The 25,215-nt window shown below is 42.1% G+C and overlaps 1 protein-coding gene across 1 annotated transcript in view; it reads left to right on the forward strand.

Moving 5' to 3' along the window:
- cntn4 (contactin 4) overlaps nucleotides 1-25,215 on the forward strand; it is a 157,438-nt gene that overhangs the window by 125,957 nt on the left and 6,266 nt on the right. The window contains exons 12-15 of the mRNA XM_053446502.1: nucleotides 10,554-10,681; nucleotides 21,254-21,429; nucleotides 23,907-24,027; nucleotides 24,505-24,663. Of these exons, the coding sequence (XP_053302477.1) occupies nucleotides 10,554-10,681; nucleotides 21,254-21,429; nucleotides 23,907-24,027; nucleotides 24,505-24,663 (584 nt within the window). The remainder of the gene's footprint in view (nucleotides 1-10,553; nucleotides 10,682-21,253; nucleotides 21,430-23,906; nucleotides 24,028-24,504; nucleotides 24,664-25,215) is intronic.

Raw genomic sequence — 25,215 nt, forward strand, 5'->3', positions numbered from 1 at the left:
CGCGGGATGTGGCCATGACTCAGTTGCCTGGAGCACTTTTCAAATAATCTGCTAGGTGTGTTTACAGCCTTAAGTGGTGTCTGTTAATATCGGAGGTGTAGGTATGAGCTTAACACGACAGATGTTTGAGTGGCTCACAACAAGACGCAGGAGGCTTGCAGCATGTGTCGTGTATGTTGATTAGTCCATTACCCACTGGTACAACTGTCCCTCTTGCATATTATATATATATATATGTCCCTCCTATGCTGGCAGAGCAAATAAGCATGGATGTCACGTAAATGAAGAGATGTCTCGCAGAGTGATCTCCATTTATAGGCCCATCTGCTCTGCCAGACACACTCCAGAAAGAACCAGTGTCAGGAGAGCGCCAAAAACTGCAGCGGAGGCACAGCAGCCAACTTTGCATTAATTTACTTATCGCCTATCTCCCCATCTTTCCGCGATGCCTTTGTTCTGTTTCAAGGGGATTTTAATAAGAGTCTCGTCAAATGTCTCTGGGCTTAATTTTGTGAGGACTTGGAATTAATAAGCTCTGTATGGAAACAGCTGTATTAATAAAGGTGCTGATTAAATGATCTGAGCGAGCGGATGGCCCTGTGTTGCTATTTCAGTCGCCTCATTCTTCGGCTGCATGCTGTTATACTTATTAAAAACATTGTTTATCACATGTAAATGTCACTTCACACTTTCCCATCAGATCTCTGCTTACCTCATTTGCCTCTAATTGAACATCTGCTTGTGAAGTGGAGCCCTGACTCTTTGCGGAGGTTAGCGGTGTGAGTGTGCCATGCCAGGCCTGGCTACCGAGAGCTAATGTGCCCAGAAGGGCTTATTTCATTACTTTGCCTTGAGGAAAGGTGTATGACCTGACAAGGCTGCTGTGGACAGCTGACTGGCGCTTTTCATTTTGTCTTTGCCTGCACCTCTCCACCCAGGCTTTTGCTTAAAGAATAACTACATGAAGGAGTCCCCCCTCGCCAGGAATGGGAGCAAACTGAGGATTAAGGCTTTGCTGATCCTGACAGCAGCAGACAACACACTGTTCAGAGGTGCCTATGAGCACACACACGCGCATCGCAGATTAAACGTTGTGTTTATGCAAACATGTCTTAGCGTTAGAGCTGCTCAGTGGGGGGGGATAAATCTCATTGGTTTTGTAAAACCTCAGAGGGCAGGGACCAAGTCCTAAATTTCTTTGGGAGGGAAGTTTAGGTAATAGCTTGTTTAGAAATCAAAGTAATACAGTGTTTTATTGAGGACAATGGCATGACAATGGCATTCAGATATGCCAACTTATGCCAAGAAGGACTCATTTAAACAACCCAGAGCAGCTACAACTAACTGGCTTACTCAGATGACCTAAAATGATTTGATTATATCCTAGCAATATTCAAAGATTCATAGCAGTAGCTTTTTCTCCTTCCTTGTCCTTTTTCACGATGTATCCAAGCCTTGGCTTATTGTGCCCAGAATGTTACTTCCCTTCAGATGAATATGAATCACTATTTTGATATGTGTTGCTCTAAGCAGGGGATGGGGGGATGGGGGGCTGCACCGTGTGTCTGACGTGATGTGATCATCAGATAAATTTAGATTAGATGAACAACAAGCCCATCCATGATTCACATTGCTTTCTGTGGAGTTCCAGGGATGCATTAGAGGAATGTGCCTGTATTGGGCAATAGGAGATTGGCATTTATTTCATCTTCTAAAATTAGATTTTTTGTTTTATTTTATGCAATAAATTCTGGTAGATTTTTTAAGTATGGATTAGTTCAACGATTTGTGAAAGATGTTTTAGAACTTGAAGATGTTATGAGTCACAACGTCGTATAAAGCAATGTTCACGCATGGCAATAACATCCGTCTTACATGATTAATATAGTTTTGAGTCCAACGCATTTGAGGTATCTCTACACTCACACCAGATTTGGAGGTGGTCTTGGACAGCTGGTCACATTTCTTCTTGCTTTACCAAACATATTACCAGGCTAAACATTTTTTACTTTAGGATAGATTATCTATCTAATATTACAGTTGTCCTCGTCATACTTATAATACTGAGATCAACTAGCTCTCTACTACAGTACAAGAATAGTGCTAATTTATGTTTGTCTTTTACTTGAATTCTTAATCCACGTCCATACAATTTTGAAAGGTCTTTTCAAAATAGAATGATTTCTATCCACATGAGAATTTGCTATCATAGTTTAATTAGATTTTAAATTTAAAATGCTAAACTTTACATAAATTGATTAGTGATCAGTTGATTATTAGGGTAGACGTCTGGTTTTGAAATACAATATAGTAACATTATTTTCTCAAATGGCCTGAAGGGTGTGAATGCATTCTCTTGATTTTATGATAGACCAGTGACCAATAGGTTTAAAAAGTTGAAAAATGTAATTCGATTAAATTCAAAATTTTGTATTTGTCCATGTGTCTGATGCCTCTTTCCTTCTGGTCCTATAGTGCCCCATGTTCAAGGACCGACTGCTGATGGACTGACTTTACAGTACATTGACCTTTGCTTGACAGGTCACGATCGGAGGGATTAATTGATTTTGTTGTTGTATTTAGAGACCATCAAAATAATTAGCAGATCAATTCACCTTCCAGCTATTTTGGCTGTACCCCTCCCACTGCATCACTCACTGACAGGCTATATCCTTCAATCCATTAAGACTTCACATCACGTGCTGCTATAAATTTTCCATCAGTCAGACTCTATGTTTGCTTAATTACCAGATTTTCCTTCTCAGGAGGAGGGGAGCGGGTTGTAAAACCTGTTTCTGAAAGAATCTAGTGCTGACTGACTCAACTCAAATAAATCTCAGACCAGAGATAAAGTGAATTCTGAGATGTTTGCTGAGATTAGGTCAGAACCCTCTTTATTCGTCCGAATCCCATGTACTGCTTGGCAGGATTATTTTTATCTGTTAGACCGTAGCAGATATCATTTTTCAAAGTGAGAATCCGCCAGCGCAGCATGAGTAATCCATCTTGGTTCCTCAGACAATTTCCTGTGGAACATGTGTGTGTTCTTTATTCCTGAAGGGATACCTCAGCACATGGGAAGAGATGAATATCTCTGTAAGGGAACTAAACCAGGGGAGCAATTTGTGATTAAAGGAATCCTTCTGGAAGTACATACACCAGCCCCTGTGTGGTCCAGGCCGATAAATTCCCTCTCAGCCGAAATTACCAACACAATCACATCATGTTCCACAGACGGGAGTTAAGATGTTCTCAATCAGCCTGCTTCATTAAGACACCTACCTATAAAAAATGCACATTTACATAACATTAATTCTGAGAGGGTTCATTTGCACCAAGGTCCTTAGACAGCAGACTGTGTGTGTGTGTATCAGTGTGCATGCGTGCATGTTTGTGTGTGTGTGTGTGTGTGTGTGTGTGTGTGTGTGTGTGTGTGTGTGTGTGTGTGTGTGTGTGTGTGTGTGTGTGTGTGTGTGTGTGTGTGTGTGTGTGTGTGTCTGTGGCTGGGTGTGTGTGTCTGTGTATGTGTGTGTGGGAGAGAGTATGAGGGAGGGAGAGGGAGAAAAACAGTTTTTTATGCTTATTTTCTCATTATAGGCATAACAATATCTTCATGCCTCGGGACATTATGTCATCCTGAGCACTTTTTCACTTTATTGTTGAAGTGAGACCAGATAACAAAATGTGTTGTTCATTTAATTTAATTTATCCCAGCATTATGAATATTGAGGTTAAACCTTTCTTTTTATTTACAAAATAAATCTGGTGCCCAATTCCTGGAATGGAAAATCCAATATTCAAATGGTCTAACAAACTGTACCATGGACTAATGCAGTTACAGAGTGTATAATGCTGGCTGTACCTATCAAAAAATAATAATAATATTACAAAAAAAGTAATACATCCTAGCTTTTAAGGCTACCTGGAGGAACTTGTCATTTCCCTGCTTACATTATGGAAATACACACTGGAGACACACTGAAGCAGTCGCGGTAGTGTGCATTTCATAGAGTAAGAGATTAATACGTGCGTCGCGGCCCAGCACCCCTGTCCCCTGGCCGTGTTTTTATAAAACCACCATATTGCCAAGGAGGCTTTAGTGCTGGCTGGTGCCTTGGAGACAAGTGTCAATACACCATGAACCAAAAGGAAAGTCATTTCAAGTATCGCCTGCAAATTGCTCCACTGGTACTGGAGCCAAATAGATGGAAACGGCACATGAACCTGATCCGTGCTGCAGAGGTGGCCGTTGTTGATACTGGGAGAATGAGCGCATATATTCTGTCAATCATTTCTAATCATTTGTGCCGTCTTAAAGCAGGCGCTCAACATTCGTCTCAAAAGGCACTTGTTATGTTGTTGAGCTTTGATGGATTGGAAGGTGCGGTAGTTTCTCCCCACTCAAAGACTGGTGGAGTAAACCGTAAGAGAGCTCCCTAATAACTTCTCACACTGAGGGAGTGATCTCGATTTCTTATTTTGGCTGCTAGGAATCTATTGTGTGATCATACTGAACAAACAAACAAATGTAAAGCGCAGCTCATCTTTTCTTTTTCTTTCTTTCTTTTCACTGAAAACTTTTAACCTAACCCACCCAACACATCTGGTGCTCTCTCTGCAATAAGACATCAGCAGTCTGATTTAAAGAGAATCTTTTTGTCTTATACAGTTTTATGAAACTGCAGTCATTTATCTAGTTCCACTTTTGGACGTGTGCATCTAGTTTCTGAAGCTTCCTGTCTACACAGTTTTAGTAAATTAATTGTTATAACTACCAGGTATGGACTTACTGTAATATTAATACATATAATATAATACAAAGTGTATTGACACAGCTTGTTACCAGACATGACAGGAGGGTTGGCATTGTTTTCACCTTGTCATAGTGTGTGTGTGTGTGTGTGTGTGTGTGTGTGTGTGTGTGTGTGTGTGTGTGTGTGTGTGTGTGTGTGTGTGTGTGTGTTGTGTGTGTGTGTGTGTGTGTGTGTGTGTGTGTGCGTCAATGTGTGTGTGTGTGTGTGTGTGTGTGTGTGTGCGTGTGTGTGTGTGTGTGTGTGTGTCTGTCTGTCCGTGGTTTGCTCTTGTACAGATATCTTTGTGAGGACCAGCCCACCACCAAAGGAGTGAGGACTTTTTGGGAAAGTGAGAACCTTTTGGCTGGTCCTTACTTTGTGAACCCCCTGTAATGGACTGTTTTGGGGTTGGAACTAGGTTTAGGGTTAGACTTAGGTATTTAGTTTGGATGGATAAACAGCAGACATGTAGTTAAGCAACTTTAATCACCTTTGGTACATGCTAAGTCTACAGCCAGAGCTAGCATCTCTACTGTTGTGCTAAGAACCTATGGTGGTTTTAGCTAGTTGCTAATGTCAACATACTAATATTGACATTGATAACAATCTTTTTTCGTAATTGTTGGACTAATTGACTATAAAATAAACATTAAAAGGATTAAAAGGAATCATCTGAATACAGCTAAGCTGATGTAGCTGAATGTTGATACAGTTTTAATGAATGGTTTGAGTTAGTTATCTCTGTTACAGCGTTAAAATTCAAAATCGGCTAATCATAGCCGATCATAAGCTCATGCGGTATAGCTCTGATCATTTGCTGCAGCTAATGATCCATGTGACAAGGTGAGAGTTAATGGTACAGGTCTGCGTACAGCAAAAATCAATATCAATTACACCTGTATTGGAGAATTGTCAAAAAAGAAAAAGCCCAGGTGTCCGTATTTCACCAGCATCAGCCAATCACTTTGTTTTCCGAAAGAACAACAACAAAAGACCTTATGCTTTGTTGTCTCTAATTGCCCGTTACCCTTCGTATTGACACCTGCACAAGGAAATTGCAGGCGCATTTGTTTAGTCATAATGCTGCATAACGTCATCTGAGAAGTTGGACTGCGGTTGCATTGCGCTCGGCAGGTTTCAGCGTCACGGGTCCACGCCGCGCAGCTGGGCTTGATTTATGCCGCTGACAAGGCCGTTTCTCTCCAGCGCAGCGCACTGTGGGGAACCTCAGGAGGGACAGCCTTTCAATTTATCTCAGGCAGCCCCCCCCCCCCCCCCCCCCCCCCCCCACCGCAGCAGCACTTCGGGGTTTTTAAAGCAGTCAAGAGGCATAGATCTACACCTGAAGTCGAGTCCCACCCCCTTGTCCTGAATCAGAGGATGTGGTGACCTCGCCTCTCTCTCCGCGAGCTCGCCACATTACAGCCCCTCGCCTCCAGCGCTGTTAGCAGCAACACTGACGTTTTGATACAATTATGATTAGAAACATCCCCTGCAGGTAGGTCGATGATGGTCAGCGCGGATCGGAAAATAGTAACATGCACATACCCACACAGCTCACCTTATCTGTGAGCTTACAGCGGCGGGCAAACACAATATCAAACACATCCCCAGCAGTGCTTTTTTCAAACTCGCCTCTCCCATTAAGTGAACTGGTATTTGGAAGTGAGTGTCTGCTGCAGCGGTGAGTTGAGCTGTCTGTGCACTGAGGCAATAATCCTTGTGTATAGAAAGCCTTAGCTGAGACTAATTATTTGGCGGAATCACCATGAGCTTGTCACGATCTCTCTTCCTGTGGTCGCATGGCTGAGTAATTCCCCTGATAGAATCTTAACCCCTGCTTTCACAAGCCGTTTTATTTACCCTATTAATTAAGTAGAGACGCATACACGCTTCCACCCTGCAGTCATGCTACCAATCAGCCAGCTGACAGTCGCTGAGTATTCATGATCGGCCCTGTTTAGAACCCTCAAATCAGAACCTGATCTATGATTACGCATATTGTTTGCATGTTGAATTCTTACGAGTGTCCCCCTATTCTTCGACGCCATCAGCCGGTTCGTGTGTTTATGTTGAAAGAGAGCTAACATTTCACTATTTGAGCGTGAGGCTCCCGCTGCTGACATTAGAAAGTCGCTCCACATCCCGGGCCCACACTTAGTTCAAAGCCGCTGCTCTCAACGCACAATTTTCTTGCCTTTTTTTTCCCGTGACTCATTATTTGGATTGTGACAGTTTCCTCTCACAATGTTGAATTTTATCAAACAGATCAAAGACAAAATATGTCTGACTGAAACATCAAAACAGGCTTTCAAGTGGCTTTTTGATAGTGAGGAAGCTTACAAAAAGGCAATGTCTGCATCTGTTAACAGTGTCTCAAAGAGAATGTAAGGAAATAACAAAAAACAGGCTTTTACTTTGGACTAGGCTCGTTCCTGCGATTTTCACTTCACAGTGCCCGTGATAGCTGCTCTGTGACTGATGTTATTTGTCTCTTTCATCTTGTCACAGAGCGAGAGGATCAACGCTGCGCAGCCCCCCCCCCCCCCCCACCGTCCTCAGAGGCTTGATCTCACCCAAAATACACACCTGTGTTTTTTAGGATCACACAAGTGCATTTGGCCATCTCTCTGTGTTCAAAATAATTGCCCCCTTTTAGGGGAATTATTGCCATGTCCATTAAAGCCGTGTGAGGCTCGGATGAAAGGAGTGGCACTTGTGTTCATCTCACCTGTGAATTATTGATACCTGCCCCTCAGCCGGCTTCCCGGGATGGAGGTGGGAAATGTCTCCTCACATAATGGGCAAACCGCGCAGACATGTTGTCTGGGCTGTGGCGGGGAAGACAAGAGCAAAACTGAAATTTGTTAATGGTACGCCTCCATCTCTTATTCACCACTGCCATGCCTCAGTTGACTTCTGCTGTGTTCGACCTCATCTGCGCTTCCATTAGCTTGAGACTAAAATGATGAAAACTCACGCTGACGCCCGGCCTGCTCCTCTTTCTGTGGTGTAGGTGAAATGGAAGTGCCTCCGCAGTCTTCACATGAAGGTTCAAAGACGGTAGACAGTGCAGTGAACTGCAGAGAACTTTCTTGGCTCAACAGGAGGGCTGCAGAGGATTTAACTCTCTCTAAGAGCTATTGTGCTCATGTGCAACACCACTTGTTCGCTCCCTGCAGAGCTTCCTCCTTCAAGATGCATGGCCCACGAGTCACATGACAGCTATTTTGTCCCTGGGGAAAAGGGGATTGTGGATGTACGAAACTCGGTGCACAAATGCAGGTATTTAGTTATGTTGAGTTATTGCTGCGAGGCTTGTGCTGTCTGACCTGAACTGGGTCAGGGAATGTTCTTGTTGAAATAGGTCTTCCCATTTGTTTTCACTTTGATAATACCAGTTAGCTACCTCCGTCCATGTCGACGTGTTTGTTTTTGTTAATTTGTTGGCAGGATCACGCAAAAAAGAACTGAACGCTTTTGCAACAAACTTGGTAGCATTGGCCAGGGAAGAATCCATCCATTCAATTGTTAGTCATTTTTTTTACAGACTCTCAGGAAATGATGTGCAAATATATATATTTATGCGGTTGCCATCAATGCATTTGTAACATTTGGTGCCGATCCAGATAATATTGACATGCACAGGACCGCTTGACCTGGACAGAGGTGTGCCCTCAACTTATTGTCATTCTACTAGAATAAGAACTGCGTATGTGGTAAAAAAATATAATTCAAAAAAAGACAAAAGCTTACAGTAATGAAAAACTATTACATTCACATTCTCCTGTAGACAATGTGATTCATCAGACAACCTCGGCTGTACGCACAGAGCACCAGCGATGCAATGTAATTAACGTATAGTGGTTGTTTTAATTGTGCTTACTCTGCTCAGGGTTATGGTCGGTTGTAGGACTGTGGTGCCATTAAATGGGCCATTTTCATGAAATTTATCTGCCTCCAGGTTTTATGTCATTAACTGTGGGCCATCCCACACAGCGATATGCCCCCCATGTAACTGATGGTCGTTGTTGGCAACTTTGCATTCAGCACTTTTTTTTTTTTAAATCTCAGCCTCATTTAAACCAAGAAGTCTCCACTCAGCAGCACCATGTGGTTTTAAAAGCAGATTTCCTTGTACTGTCTCTGCACTTTCTTATCACTTCCACCACTTGCAAAGGCTTGATGAAGACAGGGAAGCACTGGGAGAATATAACACTGTGTCAGACTGAGTCAGCTGCACTCCTCAAGTAGACCCAGTTAAACGCATTACTGGTGCAAACAGGAAAATGCTTTGCTCACATAACATAACAGCGAAAACTGATGAACCGTTTTCTGCACCATCTGACATTGAGACTTCCACCAGGACTTTTGAACTCCCCTGTTTGAGCTCGGACTGCATCATCCATTCACTGTCCACTAGCAGCTCAATCAACTTGAAGCAGTAGAGGAAGCTTCAAGTGATATGAGGGAGTAACATTTTTGCCCCTGTCAGAAAAAATCTGAAAAAGGTAGCTCCAGAAGGTTTTAAATTGAGAACAGGGGTTAAAGGAGTAACCAATGATCTGTCAGCTGGATGGCTGTAAATCTCATACTCAAGCAGTTACCTATAGTATTTTTAATCATGCTGCAAACATGGAGCAACTCTAGCACTTCTTTGTAGTTGCATTTCCGGTCACATCATCAATGTAAACAATTAAATCTCCTTGTGGCTCTATTTTGGTCTCAACCAACCCATAAGGAGAATATAAGGCTCTTTAGCTGCTAAATGCTCCATATATCGATGAGGTCATCACTAACTTTGTCCGAACAGGGAGCGAATAGTGGACTAATCAGAGCATTTGCCTGAACCAGACTCTGGTCCATTGTTTCAGAAAAAGAGTTGGACTAAACCATCAAGTTGTGGGCTTCCAACACAACTACCAAACCAGCATGATTAGCTGAATGATATATGAATATCTAATAAGTTTTGTTATTAGTTTTTTAGGTTTTATCACCTTGAGCGGGTTGGGGCTCTAACAAAGTGCACCAGAGCAGCTGTAAATGTTTGTGCACGTGCTTCCATACGTCTGCAATATAACATATGTGCCTTTGTGGCTGAATAAAGAACTGTAATTGAAGAGAAAAACATCTTCCCTTTAGTTAATTCTTTGGTTGCTTGAATCTCTAAAAGGCTCCGTACCATGTAGCGGTGGGTGCTCTCTGTGACTCCTTTGACTCATCGTGGTGAACTCATCCATAGATGAACGGAGCAATTTACCGGCCACACATCATTTTCTCCACTCGCAATCAGGCTGACGCTGTTTCATATTTACAGTCTGCGGATTCAGCACAGCATCTCAGATAATTAAAATTCAGCATACTTTGATGCGCAGTCCACCCTTGATTTCCCACAGTACCTTGGTTTCAAGGGCACAATTTCCATTTTTGCTTGTTATTTAGAAAATGTCAAGGTTTTTTAAGGCCTTTTGACCTTTTTTTGAAGCACTTGTGGTCATTGTATAAAGGGCACGTTTCCACTGTTGTCCCAGATATCTTGGAAGGCAGGTCCTGAATTAATCATCCCTGAAAATATACAATCACATTCCACATTGTTCTAATCTGCAAAGACGCATTACTTAATTAGAGAAACTGAGAAATGTTCTCTGCTCTGTATTAGTCATTTTGCTGCTAAATAAGTCCCATGTTAAACTTTTACACCGTATGCACACTTGAATCTTTCTGTTACAAGTATTTATTTTTATTTTATTTTAACTACAGGGTCTCCATTCTGGAAAACGGGAACCTTCGGGTATGGAACGCAACCAAATCCGATGCAGGCCTCTACACTTGTGTGGCGAGAAACCAGTTTGGCGTGGCGAGCAGCACAGGAAGCGTCACAGTTAAAGGTATTTCCTGTTCCCTCTTTACATTTCATCACTGTCTCCTTTACAGCTCAGTCAGCAGGGACCCTGACCAGCAAAGTGCTGGACACCTTTTTCAAATGCAGGTTTTTCACTCCGGCAGCATGTAGACTTGCTGGATATTTCATTCTGCTCTATCAAAAACCAAACCATGACCTGTGATGCTCAATTTAATAAATATAAAAATGACCAACATTGAGAAGAAGGACACCAATTTTGAAGCATCCGGCCACATTGCTGCGTGGTTTGGTAAGTTATGAGCAGCACGGTTTTTCATATTTTTTTCTCTGTCCTGTTTTTACCAGACAGACACAGACACCTTGGATATATGTCTGTTTTTTCAGAGGTGTTGAAAACACTCCCGCACTGTCAGGGGATCTGCTCTGTGAGAAAGGTCTAGTGTTGTTAGATCATCTGGGCTGGGGATTGCATTTCTGCCCTGGCGCTGTGACTTATTATACTTCATTAAAAATGAATGTGTGCTGGGTATAAATTGCTGTGCATTGAGTGACTTTATTCTCTGCACACTGCAGTTTTTCAGTCCTGAATCCACAGGGGATAGTGTTCTCACCACATTCCTGGTGTATTTGCTGACATATCCAGCGAACTATACCCCCGGTGTGACCCCCCCCCCCCCCCCAGCTTTCAAAAAGATTACATGGTTCATTTGTGTTATTGTTATTTATTCTGCCTCGATCTTCCATATTGGTCTTAAGGAGGCGAAGTTCATGCCTCATATTTCAAACGTTTTAGTATAGATTTACATGCATATTCCAATCGATTTTTTGGGCCGTCGCATCCGACCTTTTTAGACGAATAAAATCGGCTGCCAGTGGATTCCTTCAGTGTCACTTCAACCAGCATATTCTGAGATGGTAAGGCGCACCCTGTGGGCAGGGTCGTGCTGCGCAAATTCACTCAGAACTTGTTTTCACCTGCCTCAGAGAGAATATGGTTCAGTGTAGCCACATGTGACCATGCAGCACACTGTCTCCATTTGCCTGTGCTGGTGTGAATCCCTCACCTTGTTGGGAATGCGCTAGACAGCTCTAAAAACAAAATCTAATAAAATAGAACCAAAATCCTTCCAGTACCCCAGACTACAGCTCTCTGAAGTGAAGTCATTTTCTCTGGAAGATGGAGCTTCTCCTTCTTCTTCTCCAGTGTATGATTTTTGCTCAAAAGTTCAATCCATTTAATTGCCTTTCTTCTACAAAGTAGCGATCTGTAAAATCCCTTGAAATGCCGTGTCAAATGAACAGCAGTCTGCAAAAATACAAGTTGGACGTTTTTTTTTTTTTTTTTTCGAGAGGCTGCTATAGAAACCTGGATTAATTGACGTTTGTTTAGCCCTGCAGGCGAGTTTTTGATTGAATACTTTGCAAAACATCGATGAATGTCAATGTGAATAACACTAAGAGAAATGTCCTGGCGTGTATCTGCGCAGTAATTCCTTTTCCACCAGTAAACCCATCACATATTGGAATAAATTGGACCTGCTCTGTCTTCTGTAAATCACTATCAAGGCATGTTTCCCTTTTCTGTTAAATTATAAAAGACAGATTTCATCTATTATGAATGTGTGAAAGTCAGCAGCAGTCAGGAATGTGGGCAGGGCTCAAAGTGCACCTCGGTGCTGATTTGTGCTGAATCCTCACTCTGCCTCCCATTGACAACTCTGGCTTTCTACAAAGATAACCAATAACCTTTGCATTTTGTATTTTTGCTCGTGTTTGTGTTAATTTTAAGCACAGAGCTCGACTTCAAGGCGTAACGAATAGCACATCTCGCTACTCGCTGCCAGTTGGACTCTGGAGCCCCTCCTTTTGCCCATTTATCACAAACTGTGAAATGAAAATGGTACAGAGCCCCCCTCCCTCCCCCCAGCCAATCAGAGTGAGTGGGGGGTCTGGGGAAACCTGCAGCTCTCACTGTATGTTCAGGTCGATGGCCTGTATGTGATTTTCCAATCAAGCTGCAAGGAAACACACCCTCATATGTCCTCTCAGCATAACTAGACGACGCTGTTATCTACTTATTATTCTGGTGAAAGGGAATACGGGTTTTATTTGACACCCTCTCTCGCTCGCATCCTTTCCATCATCATAAGTCAAAGCTGTTTTCTGCAGCTGATGTACAAATGTTGCCGTGTATGATCTTGTGCCTTTTTGTCACAGTCAATACTGTTTGGAAAATAGGAAGGGGTAATTTACATGCACTATCTCATTGAGGATTGGAAGCCTGTTTAGCATCGAGAAATTTGTTTTGCGCGAGCTGCTCTTATGGGAGATGACAGTAATTTATATAAATCGACTTTGGTGATATGACTGCTGAAAAATACCTGTCAAAAAGCATTCAGCACCTCCCGCTGTAGAAAATGCCACCTAGCAAACAACCGAGGCGCAGTCACTGCAGATGAGCCCTGGTAATGTCTCCATTATTACAACACTGGGGGGATATTAGCAGTTTAATTTCACTTGATTATAGACGAGCTCCCTGAATTTTGATTAAACTGGAGATGAGCCGTTGCAATTAGGGTAGTCTACTTGCCTCCGATCATTACAGATGGTCAGCGGGCTCAGAACTTCTGACATCACACCGCGTTCACTTCTGGTTTGCGCCGTAAGACCCTGAGGGCAATTCATCTTCCAGTGCTGTGACACAGCTCTGAGGTCTGTATGGAACACAACAAAGGAGCGTTTTGTCGAAGAGGCTTTTGTATCATCTGGCATTTAAGATATTTGACGCTTACCCATGCCACAACAGCAGCGGGACTCTGGAGATGACAATGCCTTTGTCCTCCATTTTAGTCCCGCCTGAAATATGTGAGCAACTACTGGACTGACTGCCCTGACATTTTGTTTCGACATTAATGATCCACAGAGGATGAAATGTAACAACTTGGATCCTCCCTTTACTTTTTTATTGTCATCATCAGGTCAAAATTTAAATTTGGTTTATGACCACATATTGCCTCAGACGTACTTGTGTTTTAGAGCTAATTAGCAAATGAAACTATGCTAAGGTCACTATACACTGTGGGAATTTGGGTGTATTTTGGCAACTCTGAAATATGGCAAAATCTTTTTTCGTCATCATCCTAGATTGTACTTTGGATACTGAAAACAGTCAATATGTCTCGTGACCCGTGTCACTGCTGTTACGAAAAACAAACTAATTAGGATATAGCATGAAATTACATTTAATAAATGACAATTTCAAAGGTTTAGGGTAAAATAACCCACAGGCACACTTTTACATACACAGGATGGAGGTGAAAGGAAAAGGAAGTTTGTTGGTCTCAAAGTAGAAAGATTTACAGAGCATAGAGTGGAACTGTAATGATGGATGATCAGGGCTGAAGTCAAGTATCAACGTACTTTCAGACATTTTTCTTTTTACATTCTTGAGCTGTGTTTCACCAGGAATTAGTCACAGGATCTGATATTCTGAACACAAACTGAGGATCAGATACATATTAGGACTCAAATCAACTCATGCAATTGACATGCATTAAACTGACGCTATCGCTGTTGTTGTACATACCTTAAGATGTTAACATAACATAACATATTTATTCTCAGTAGAGCGCATGCCTCTGCCAAGGCCCAACAGTTGCACACATGTATACAGTGCCTTGCATAAGTATTCACCCCCCTTGGACTTTTTCCCATTATGTACTGTTACTAACTGGAATTCAAATAGACTTAAATAAACTTTTTCCCGTTTGATCAACAAAACATGCATAGTACTTTGGAGGTGCAAAATAAATTTTATTGTGACACAAACAATAATGAGAACAAAAAAGTTTACATCTGTTGGGTGCATAAGTATTCACCCCCCTGTGTCAATACTTGGTAGAACCCCCTTTCGCTGCAATTACAGCTGCAAGTCTTGTGGGGTATGTCTCTACCAGCTTTGCACATCTAGAGATGGAAAGGTTTGTCCATTCTTCTTGGCAAAAAAGATGAAGCTCAGTCTGATTGGATGGAGACCGTCTGTGAACTGCAATCTTCAAGTCTTGCCATAGATTCTCTATTGGATTGAGGTCTGGGCTTTGACTGGGCCATTTTAAGACATTAACATTCTTTAATCCAAACCATTCCTTTGTAGCTCTGGCTGTATGTTTAGGGTCATTGTCCTGCTGGACGATGAACCTCCGCCCCAGTCTCAAGTCTTTTGCAGAATGCATCAGATTTTCTTCAAGGATTTCCCTGTATTTGGCTCCATCCATCTTTCCCTCTATTCTGACCAGTTTCCCTGTACCTGCTGAAGAGAAGCATCCCCACAGCATGATGCTACCACCACCATGTTTCACTGTTGGGATGGTGTGCTCAGGGTGATGGGCAGTGTTGGGTTTTCGCCACACATAGCGTTTTGCATTGAGGCCAAAAAGTTCAATTTTGGTCTCATCTGACCAGAGCACCTTCTTCCACATGTTTGCTGTGTCTCCCACATGGCTTCTGGCAAACTCCAAACGGGATTTTTTATGGATCCCTTTCAACAATGGCTTTCTTCTTGCCACTCTTCCATAAAGGCCAGATTTGTGGAGTAGACGACTAATAGTTGTCCTGTGGACAGATTCTCCCACCTCAGCTGTGGATATCTGCAACTCCTCCAGAGTAACCATGGGCCTCCTGGTTGCTTCTCTGATTAATTTTCTCCTTGTCCGACTCTTCAGTTTGGGTGGACGGCCTCCTCTTGGTAGGTTTGCGGTTGTGCCATATTCTTTCCATTTTCTTATGATGGATTTTATGGTGCTCAGAGAGATGTTCAAAGCTCTGGATATTTTTTTATAACCTAACACTGCTTCATATTTCTCCACAACTTTATCCCTGACCTGTTTGGTGAGCTCCTTGGTCTTCATGATGCTGTTTGTTCAGTAATGATCTCCAACAAACTCTGAGTCCGTCACAGAACAGGTGTATTTATACTGAGATTAAATTGCAGACAGGTGGACCCTATTTACTAATTATGTGACTTGCAAATGTGACTTGTGAATGCAATTGGTCGCACCAGATCTTTGTTAGGGGTTTCACAGTAAAGGGGGTGAATACATATGCACTCAACACTTTTCAGATTTTTATTTGTAAATAATTGTGAAATCCATGTAATATTTCCCCCCACTTCCAAATGATGCACTATTTTGTGTTGGTCCATGATATAAACTCACGATGAAATAAATTTTAATCTGTGGTTATACCATGACAAAATGTAGAAAAGTCCAAAGGGGGTGAATACTTATGCAAGGCACTGTAGTTAACACCCTGTATCGCAGTCTTAAGGAAAGTGAAAAAAAGAAAACCCTGTATCTGTCGCCTGATATGGATCCGCACAAAGATTTTATGAGTTTTAAAAGGCTTTTATTGTGAAATATTTGCAGGAACGGTAGTTGCTTCTGTATAGTACTGGTAGTACTGAAACACATCTGCGAAATGAAGCCATTCCTCGTGGCAACTTTAGCTGGTGTGGCCCGGGTGTTAGATTTGTTAAATGAGCAGGAATCTCTGTGATCACAGGAGATCTGGAGTCAGTCTAAAGAAGGTGGCACCGATCAATCCTTTGGACAGTTTTTGTCTTTTGGAGGTGTTCACTTTCCACTGCAGAACAAAAATATTTTCATGGAAATCTTTTATACAAAGCTCTGGGAGGTATTTTTTCCAAGCAGGCCCTTTTGTCCATGTCGAATGGCACAGACTATATGTGAAATAAATGCAATGTGCAACTCCTGAAAGCCATACAGAAAAATAATGAGCCTCCATCTGCCTGTGATAATCAGTAGATACAGATGTGCAACTGCACAGCATACAAATACAGTGTTGAGAGCGTGTATCTGTTGAGCGATGTAAACAAGGTTTTTTCTGCTATTGAAGTCTGTCCTTGAGAGGCCTCTGATATTTTTTTTCAGGAAATAGGTAATATTTTAAAAGAGGTGTCAGAGGAGCTTGTGATGTGCTGATGAAATCATTCTTCCTGGTTTGTTGATTTGATAGCAAGGGAAGGTAAATTGGTAGTGGAATGATTTCTTTTCATAACGGTCTCCACATTTTTCTTCCGAAATGACCTGAGAGATTGCACCGAGAATAGAAGAGCTCTTTCAGCAACGTGGAATAACATGCATGAGGTTACCTTCAGAAATTTGGCCTGAACCTTAGCCCAATGTGTCCCATCAGATTCTGTGGAATCCTTTTAAGAAAAGGCTTTTGACCTGCCAGAGGAAATAAACATTTCCTTTAGAAGTTTGCATTTGTCTTGAACCTATTTGAGTCTCAGTTTGAAGGATTTCAATGGTGAGACTTTTCTCTGGTAAATTTTTTTTTTTTAATTCCTGGATCACTTGGCCTGTGAACGTTCCACTCCCTCCTCTATGCATTATTCAAGCACCCATCACTCACCTTGTGTGAAAATCTATAGCGTATATACACTCAAGGAGAATACACACTTACACATTACAGCTTTAGACCATTAAAGCTGGAAGGGATTGTCCTAAGGGATTTGGGGTGAGGACGGGGGTAAGCATTATTCATGATGGCTAATGTTTGTGGGGAGACTGGTGAAACTGGCAATGTGAGGCATGACAGTACGCCCCGGAGAGGAGCTGGGAGTCATTTGGTAACCGTTAGCCAGCTCTCCTCTCTGGTCAGCCATATGTTCCTGTTGCACAGCGTCTCTGAGTGTTCCCACTGTGAACCTGTGTCGGTAAGTCACCCGATTGGCTTCATTACAGGTCTGTGGCCTCACTCTTCCCTCAGTGCCTTTGCTCTAATAGGGTGTCAAGTGCTGTGATTGCTGTTGCTGTTTAACAGCAGTGGTCCGACTACATTGTTGTATAAACAATAAAAGATTCATCCATGATCTGCAACAAACATCCAGCAGACCGTATATTGTTTTTACATTGTTCTCATGCACCACAATAATCAAATAATCAGTTGTTAGTTTGAACATCTATATGTACATGTTCCTGGCTAATGACATCTGACTGCTGTATGAGTCATGTACACATAAGAAAAGCGTCGTTAATACCTAGGTATAGTTGCTATGTGATTGCAAAATGTATTAGAGAGGAGGCTCAACAAATCATGTGACTCTAAAAACACATGAGCCATCCTTCTTCCAACCTTACCCATGACAACCAGCTGCCTCTGACCTGAATCAAGGCCTTGTAGTTGCCTATAGGTCTTTTTTCATCATGCTCAACCCATGTAATGAATATATCTGATCTTACTAACTGCTCTGATTTATAAATGCTAAAAATGTCTGTGTGTGAAATCACAGCACGGTAAAGTTTACTCTCTGTGCTAAAGAGGTCTATTGTCCAAAACACATCAATAATGAAAATGTTAATTATGCTGTATTTTGATTAATTCTCGCATACACCACTGTGCTCATGTCACCAGCACATCAAATCTGCAACCACAAAAAATTGTGCTCAGCAAATTCACTATTTGTGTTGTTCTGGCTCGCCTGCAGCCCAATAAACTCAAATGTCACTGACTGAATGTTTGACAGATTGACTGAGAGATTAAGTTACCAGTCGTCAGCTGAGTGCCGCTTGACTGACTGATAAGTGGTCGGCCAGCCAACTGTTGGAGTTTCCTCATTGGTTGTTGCTCTTTCAAAATGAATTGGTGCAAACATTACAACATAGCATCTTCTAGACCAGCTTCATTACTTTTTTGTAAGAAATTTTGTAACATTTGGACAAAGCTAAGTCACTTCTTTAGAAGAGTATCCATTATTGTCCTTCAAGTGCAAGGTCGGACTTTCCCAGGAACACTAAATGTCTAATTGAACTGACCACACAGCAGCTGACCTAAACTTGAATTTGTTTTTAATTGTTGCCATCGCTGAGACGTGTAGACCTTAATATTTTGTGGGATCAGTGTCACAAAGTACTTTGCGAGGAGTGGCTGAGGGCCACAGACTTTGGAGGGATGTCAGAAAGTACTAATAGATGGACTAAGGCACTGATATGGGTTCCATCATGGTATTTGTTGAGCTGAAAGGTAGAACGTCACTAACATGGTAATGTTCTTTGCCTTTCACCAAGATCTTTAACAAATAGTAACCACTTTGTCGCCTAAACATAAGAAGAACTTGAATAAAAACTTGTTCTCATGTGACATCAGGAAAAGCAAAGTCAAGATGTTACAGATTCTGTAGATTTTTGGACTACATGCTTCTGGTTACCCTTTCTAGTTTGTCAAATCCCATTTGAACAGGTTTTGGTTGGCTACAGGAAACCTGTACATTCATATGCAGTTATCTGTTAATAGAGATTAACCAAAATTGTGTTTTTTGTGGAGAAACATTCCACTCCTGTGATAAATAGAAGGTAGCCTAGCAGGAATGTAAACAGTGTACGGTGAACAGATGATGGATAACAGAAGAAAAAGTCTTGGCCCAGATATCAACTGTCGGACTACAGAAGCCCCAAAATATTGGCCGTCGCCACTAGGGGGTAATTTATGATAGATAATAGCCAATAGCTCAGATATTGTTGACAACAGGTTGATAAATGGGTTTTACATACCATATTATGTATTACAGAGTGATGATCTGCACATAAATGGGATATACAATGAAGCACAACCACTCAAAATATAATCTGCTTTTGAAAAGATTTCCCTCTGAGGTCATTGTATTGCTTCAAATCACTTCATTTCTGTGGACAGTTCATTTTTCATGAAAGTGAACATGAATGGATTTCAGAGATCACAGATCTAAACATGGCCGTTACAGCCTCAGTGAGGGAGCAAATCATTATCATATGTAAAATGCAAAATTGCATGATTATTTAGTTCATGATTCATTGTTGGTCAGTTATTGACATTCAACGCTGAAATGCGAGCGTCTGTGGAGAGAGTGCTTTTGACATTTTTCTTCCTCATAAGTAAAAACGAAAAAATTTTATCCCACCTCAGGAGCACTCCCCGAGATGCCATCCGGTCAGCACGTTAACACGCGCTCCGTCATGTCTCTGATTGACCCGCTAAGTGAGAAGGTTCCTATCCTCTTGTTTACAGTGGCAGTAGGTAACAAGGCCTTTATACAAGATGGAAAGCGATCAAATTATGGTCAAGAGCCCAGTGTGTGGTTGTGTAACCAGCCTTGCTTGTCCGTATAATCTGTCACAAATGATGACAGAGGAGGGTAATAAGGGAGCGTGTTTCCACACTCATTGTCTGAGTGAATCCCTGTCTGTGTGCAACACGAGCCTGGACAGTATCGGCAGGAGTTCATGCTCGAAAATACACACACCCTGCTGGAGAAATAAGAAAGGAAATAAATGTTTATGGTGGGTCTCCATCTTGCAGGAGATGAAGAAGCTAATCTTTTTTGACTGCGGGTCCACGTAAGAATTTTTCCCTGTTGATCCTTCTTCGCCTTTTTGTTTTCTCAGACTTCCTTCTCCTCACATCATTTAGAGCGACTCTCTCACCGTGAAAACCACTGCAAAACAGCCCTGACATATTTTTTTGCAAAGAGTGTTTTTTTTTTTGTTATCCTTTAAATTTTTCATGATTCCTATTTCCTCCTGCACTTGCTCTACAAGGTGGAGCTCACCTTTAGAAATAGAGCAGTGAGAGGAGACACAGACCCTTGAAGACCTCCTGTGTGGTGTTACGATGTTTTTACTGCGCTGTGATCGCTAACCATTTAACCCCAGCAATAGAGGAACGGGCCTTTCAGACACACTTTCATTGTGCACATGACAAAACCCAGCAGCAGATAGCATTCCGGCTTGATATACCTGAAAAATGACGAGATAAATCCCTTTGGGAGCGGTTTTTTGGTGGTAGTGGATCAGTGTGTGTGTTTCAGGGAGGAGAGGGGCCAATACAATGAATGTATCGAATTCACTCTGGATGAAGACTGCACTGCCGGCACTTTCTACATGAATCTATGTCTGTCCAGGAATCATTCGCCATGGTTAATTTAGTCTGTGTGCACAGAGAGGCAATTTCAACCAAGTAATCACAGCACCCCCAAGAGGGAGATAGGTGCTGTACACTCTGAGAACAAAGCCTCTGCCTCTCATTCCACCTGTCTCGTGTCCTTCCACCCTCCTCTCGTCCGCTGCTCACACACAAGTGTAGATAAGGGGCGCTCGCCTGATTCCCATGTGATGCCATTGTAATGTGCTGCAGGCTTGAAAAGAGAGTAGTGACTGGAAGAAGTGCTCACTGCTGTTTACTGTTTTCCTGCTGGTGCGTTTTGGGAATATTCGGCCTATTGGGGCGAGTTCCAGGCTGAAGGCAGAGCTGACAGTGACACATGGAGGCTTCTCAGGATGCAGGAGAGAAACGTCTCAGAGTCCCCGCAGAGACGAGCTCAGGCCGAAACTAATACCAGTTATTGTAGCTGTGCGCCCTAGTTTGCTGTGTGCTCTGTCCCGTGTATCCTTCTATTAACTGAGTCTGACATATCCATAAGGATGATGGAAGGGCTTGGCTTTTTGCAAAGCCATTTCCTGTACTGAATTATAATGCCTGGCAAAGGGGAGCAGAACAGTGTGTTTGATCAAATGTGGATGGATGTGAACGTGTGTTTCAGAACCGACCATCATCACCACCCAGCCGTCCACGCTGGACATCACCGTGGGGGAGAGCGTGGTCCTGCCCTGTCAAGTGAATCACGACCCGTCTCTGGAGCTCAAGTTCACCTGGTTCTTCAACGAGCAGGTCATCCACTTTGGGAACCATGGCGGATTTTTTGAAAAAGTGGGAGGTGTAAGTACATAATTATGATAATAATAATTCCTCATGATTTCTAAGAATTGTATGATTGTATCAGATCCTCTGATTTGTAAACCCTGCAGCTGTCGTGTTGTGAGAGAAGCAAAGATTATCACTGAGAGTCAGAGATGTGCACACAGCCCGACACATTGTCTCTGTGTCATGATGTACGAAGAAAATGTCCAAAACCATCTAAAAGTGTTTCCAACAATGTTCAAACCCAGAGAAATAGCCAATTTTATTCAAGGTAACGACATTTTTCATTTTTGTGGGCTGTTAATTGTGTCATATCCTCCTGATATCTACCCGTGTGATTCGGTTACATTTTCATCTGCAATTGTACAAAGAGAACAACTCCCATGATCCCAGGCTGCTTCACAACCTGCTTTTGTAATGGTTTTGGTTGAGAGACCCCTAGTGGCTGAGGTTATTTATTGTATTTTTAAGCAACTCAGTGTAAAACAAAATGACTCGCACATTCGCAGGGAGAAATTCTAGCAAATGGTGAGAAGAAAGACTGAGACAACACAAAGTGTATAGATCAAAGGCTTTTAATTCAAGTAACATAGCATTGCAAAATGAATGTAACATTCGCATGAAAATAAAATCATCATTATCACAACTTAATATGAAGATAATGTAAATATATATATATAAATATAAAAACAGCCCAGAGATTCCCTGTCATGGTAATCTTATATGAACGTCCTCATAAGACATCTCTGGTGGATACAGGCCAAGATTCCCTGATAAGAAACTGTAAATATGAACTCGTAATATCATTATTAGACATGATAAGATAATAGACATTAGCATAAAAGGAAAAATGTATTAACAATAGAAATACCTCTCACAATAAAATGGAGATACTATGTATACCGGTCGAGAAAAATGGCCCCACATTGAGTCTGTTCTCGAGGTTTCTTCCAGTTAATGGGTTTTTTCTCTCCACAGTCCCCAAAGTGCTGTTCATTGTAGGACCTGATGGGTTTCTCTATAATATTAAGGTCTTGACCTTCTGAAATTAAGTGAATTATACATAAGGCTTTTTCTGATATGCAACATAATGTTAAGGATGCAGGTTGTGTGATTGTACACACAATTCTTTGTAATATACAATATGTGCATCAATTCTGAGCTGCCTTATATCTTACACCTGGTGTTTCTCCCCCTTCCCAGTTTCAATACATAATTGTCCAGCACCTTATTAAACTCATATGCTACGAATGACTCTGCTGTCTGAGCTAATGGGATTTCCTTCTCGGAATAATGTGCAGTTTTCACACATTACTTTTGCGATTCCCACAACACCTTTGATTGATCTCGGCTGGAGTTCTCACTCAGTACAGATTGTCTTCCAGCACATGTGCTCATCTCCCAGTGATGTCATTCAGAAACCTCTAAGGTGCGTTTACATCACCATTTTTCAGATGGCCTGTATTACATGATAAGTCATAATGCCACTGGCCTTGTTGCAGTGTGTTGTCGAAGGCTCATTTTTATTAGCGCCTCTGTGCTCTTTAGACATTGATTTATTTGGCCGCCCCCTTCAGAGATTTTATTGAATAAAGGTCAAGAGGTGACTCGGAAGATTCATTGATACGTCAGTGTTGAACTTCTTCCTTGCGCAGGGTCATAATACATTCAGCCGCAGTGCAGGGGGAATGTTTGTATCAAGTGTATTATTTATGGCCAGAAAATTGCTGCCTGTGGTTTATTTTAAAACGAAATTTACATACACACCCTGCAACCGGTCCCAGTCAGCCGCTGTACACTTTTAAAAGGTTCCCAGCTTACAACTCAGCACGTGTTACACAGGCTTAGTTTTCACCCAGGAGATATTCAAGATTCTTCAAGAAGTGCCGACATGAACAGAGTCCTTCCTGTTTCTTTTATGAGTTAGGTGCTTTTGTGCCATAATTTACAGTCTCATCTTCCCAAAAAAATTGCTTTACATCTACACTTACATTGATTAAGCAGGCAGCCACTCCACAGATTTCTTACAGCCATTGTGCCCCAGCTTTTTTGCCAAGCTCAATTTATTACAGAGCCTGCTGTGCTCTACTCTAATGAAATGATAATGCAGGAGTGGGAATTGCAATTGTAGATGAAATAAAAAGCTGCACCTGATCAGAATTAGGCTATTTCAGCAAGCACACTTCTGTATTTACAGGAACAACATACAAGCATGGAGTGTGTCCAAGACACAGAGTCATTGCTTCTTTTTTTTAGAATATGGAAGAAAAGGCTGCTTGGGGAAAATATGGATTTACTTTTCAACACATACACATACAAGAAAATGAGCTTTCTGTTCAGCTGGTTTTGTTCCCATGTGGCTGGAAAGTCAGTATTGTTCTTGAATTACAATAGCTAGAGGCTCACCTTGTGTGTGTTTGTGTGTGTGTGTGTGTGTGTGTGTGTGTGTGTGTGTGTGTGTGTGTGTGTGTGTATTTTTGTGTGTTAAACAACAGCAGCATTCAGCAGGAGACATTATGATTCGGAACATCCAGCTGAGGCATGCTGGGAAGTACACGTGCGCCGTGCAAACGAAGGTGGACAGTATTTCCATCGCCGTTGACTTGGTCGTCAGAGGTAAGCTCCAACAGTGAACGTCCCATGGACGTGCATCCTTTCAAAACACATAGTTTCAGAAAGCTTAAATATTCCATGATTTATCAACTGCGGTGAGAGTTTGTTGGTAATTCATGTTTACAGTGAGCGGAATGTATATTATGATTTGAGGCTTTACAAATTGATTGAATTAGATAAGCCTCGGTGATGAAGAAATAAAGGAATAGAATGAAAATGGAGGCAAATAGAATTTCCTCTCCTGAAAGTTGAAGGGAGATTCAGTGTCTAATTAGACCGAATAGCTCCCAAAGGTTTCACACACACTGAACTGACTACATTAGCCGCAGGTGCTAAAACCTCCGCCTCTCTCTCCGCCATATTTCCATCTCCTCCTGATTTGCATACCCTCCCCCTCCTTCTCCCTCTTCTTCTTGCCTCCTCCGTCTGTCTCTCCATCTCTTCTCTCTCCTCCTCCTGCCTGGCTATGCCATCTATCAGGTCCCCCGGGACCTCCCACCAGCATCCAAGTAGAAGAAATCAGCGATACCACAGCCTCTCTGTCCTGGAGGCTTGGTCCTGATAATCACAGTCCAATTACGGCATATACAATCCAGGCCAGGACACCATTTTCCCTCGGGTGGCAGGCTGTCACCACAGGTAAGCTCTCTCCAACCAGGCGTGGCCTCCTCCAATCACACGGAGGGGGCCACTCTCCACTCTGCCTTGCTGTGAGAATATTAGAGATGTCATTTTTACCCCAGCAGCAAATGGTATGCAATTGCAGCGTGACCATTGACCGCTATGTTATCAGACTCCTGGGAATCCTGAAACATGGATCTGGTCCTGATGATGAAGCTAGTTGCCAGGGCTGTAATTTGATAGCGCTGTTAAGTGATAGCATCTGTGTAATTTTTCCCCACATCCTCCTTAATGGGGCCCTTAGCCTTCATGCATGATAGGTATAATGTGCTTTTATCCTGCACTGTATACCCTGTTCTATTGATATTTCTGTGAATTAAGGGAAGTTTGATGTGAGATAGTTTTACTGCTTTCATTGATTTACTTTGTCAAGATCATACACTTTAAACAGACCTACACAACGACCTTCTTCTAAAGAGGAAATTGTCTTTTATTTTTATTTTTTAGATGAACAAGCTACCTTTGTTTCCTATATTTTGTGCATGGTCCAAAAAGTGGTAATGGCATTGT

This window comes from Pleuronectes platessa, chromosome 2, assembly GCF_947347685.1.
Source record: "Pleuronectes platessa chromosome 2, fPlePla1.1, whole genome shotgun sequence".
Taxonomy (NCBI): Eukaryota; Metazoa; Chordata; class Actinopteri; order Pleuronectiformes; family Pleuronectidae; genus Pleuronectes; species Pleuronectes platessa.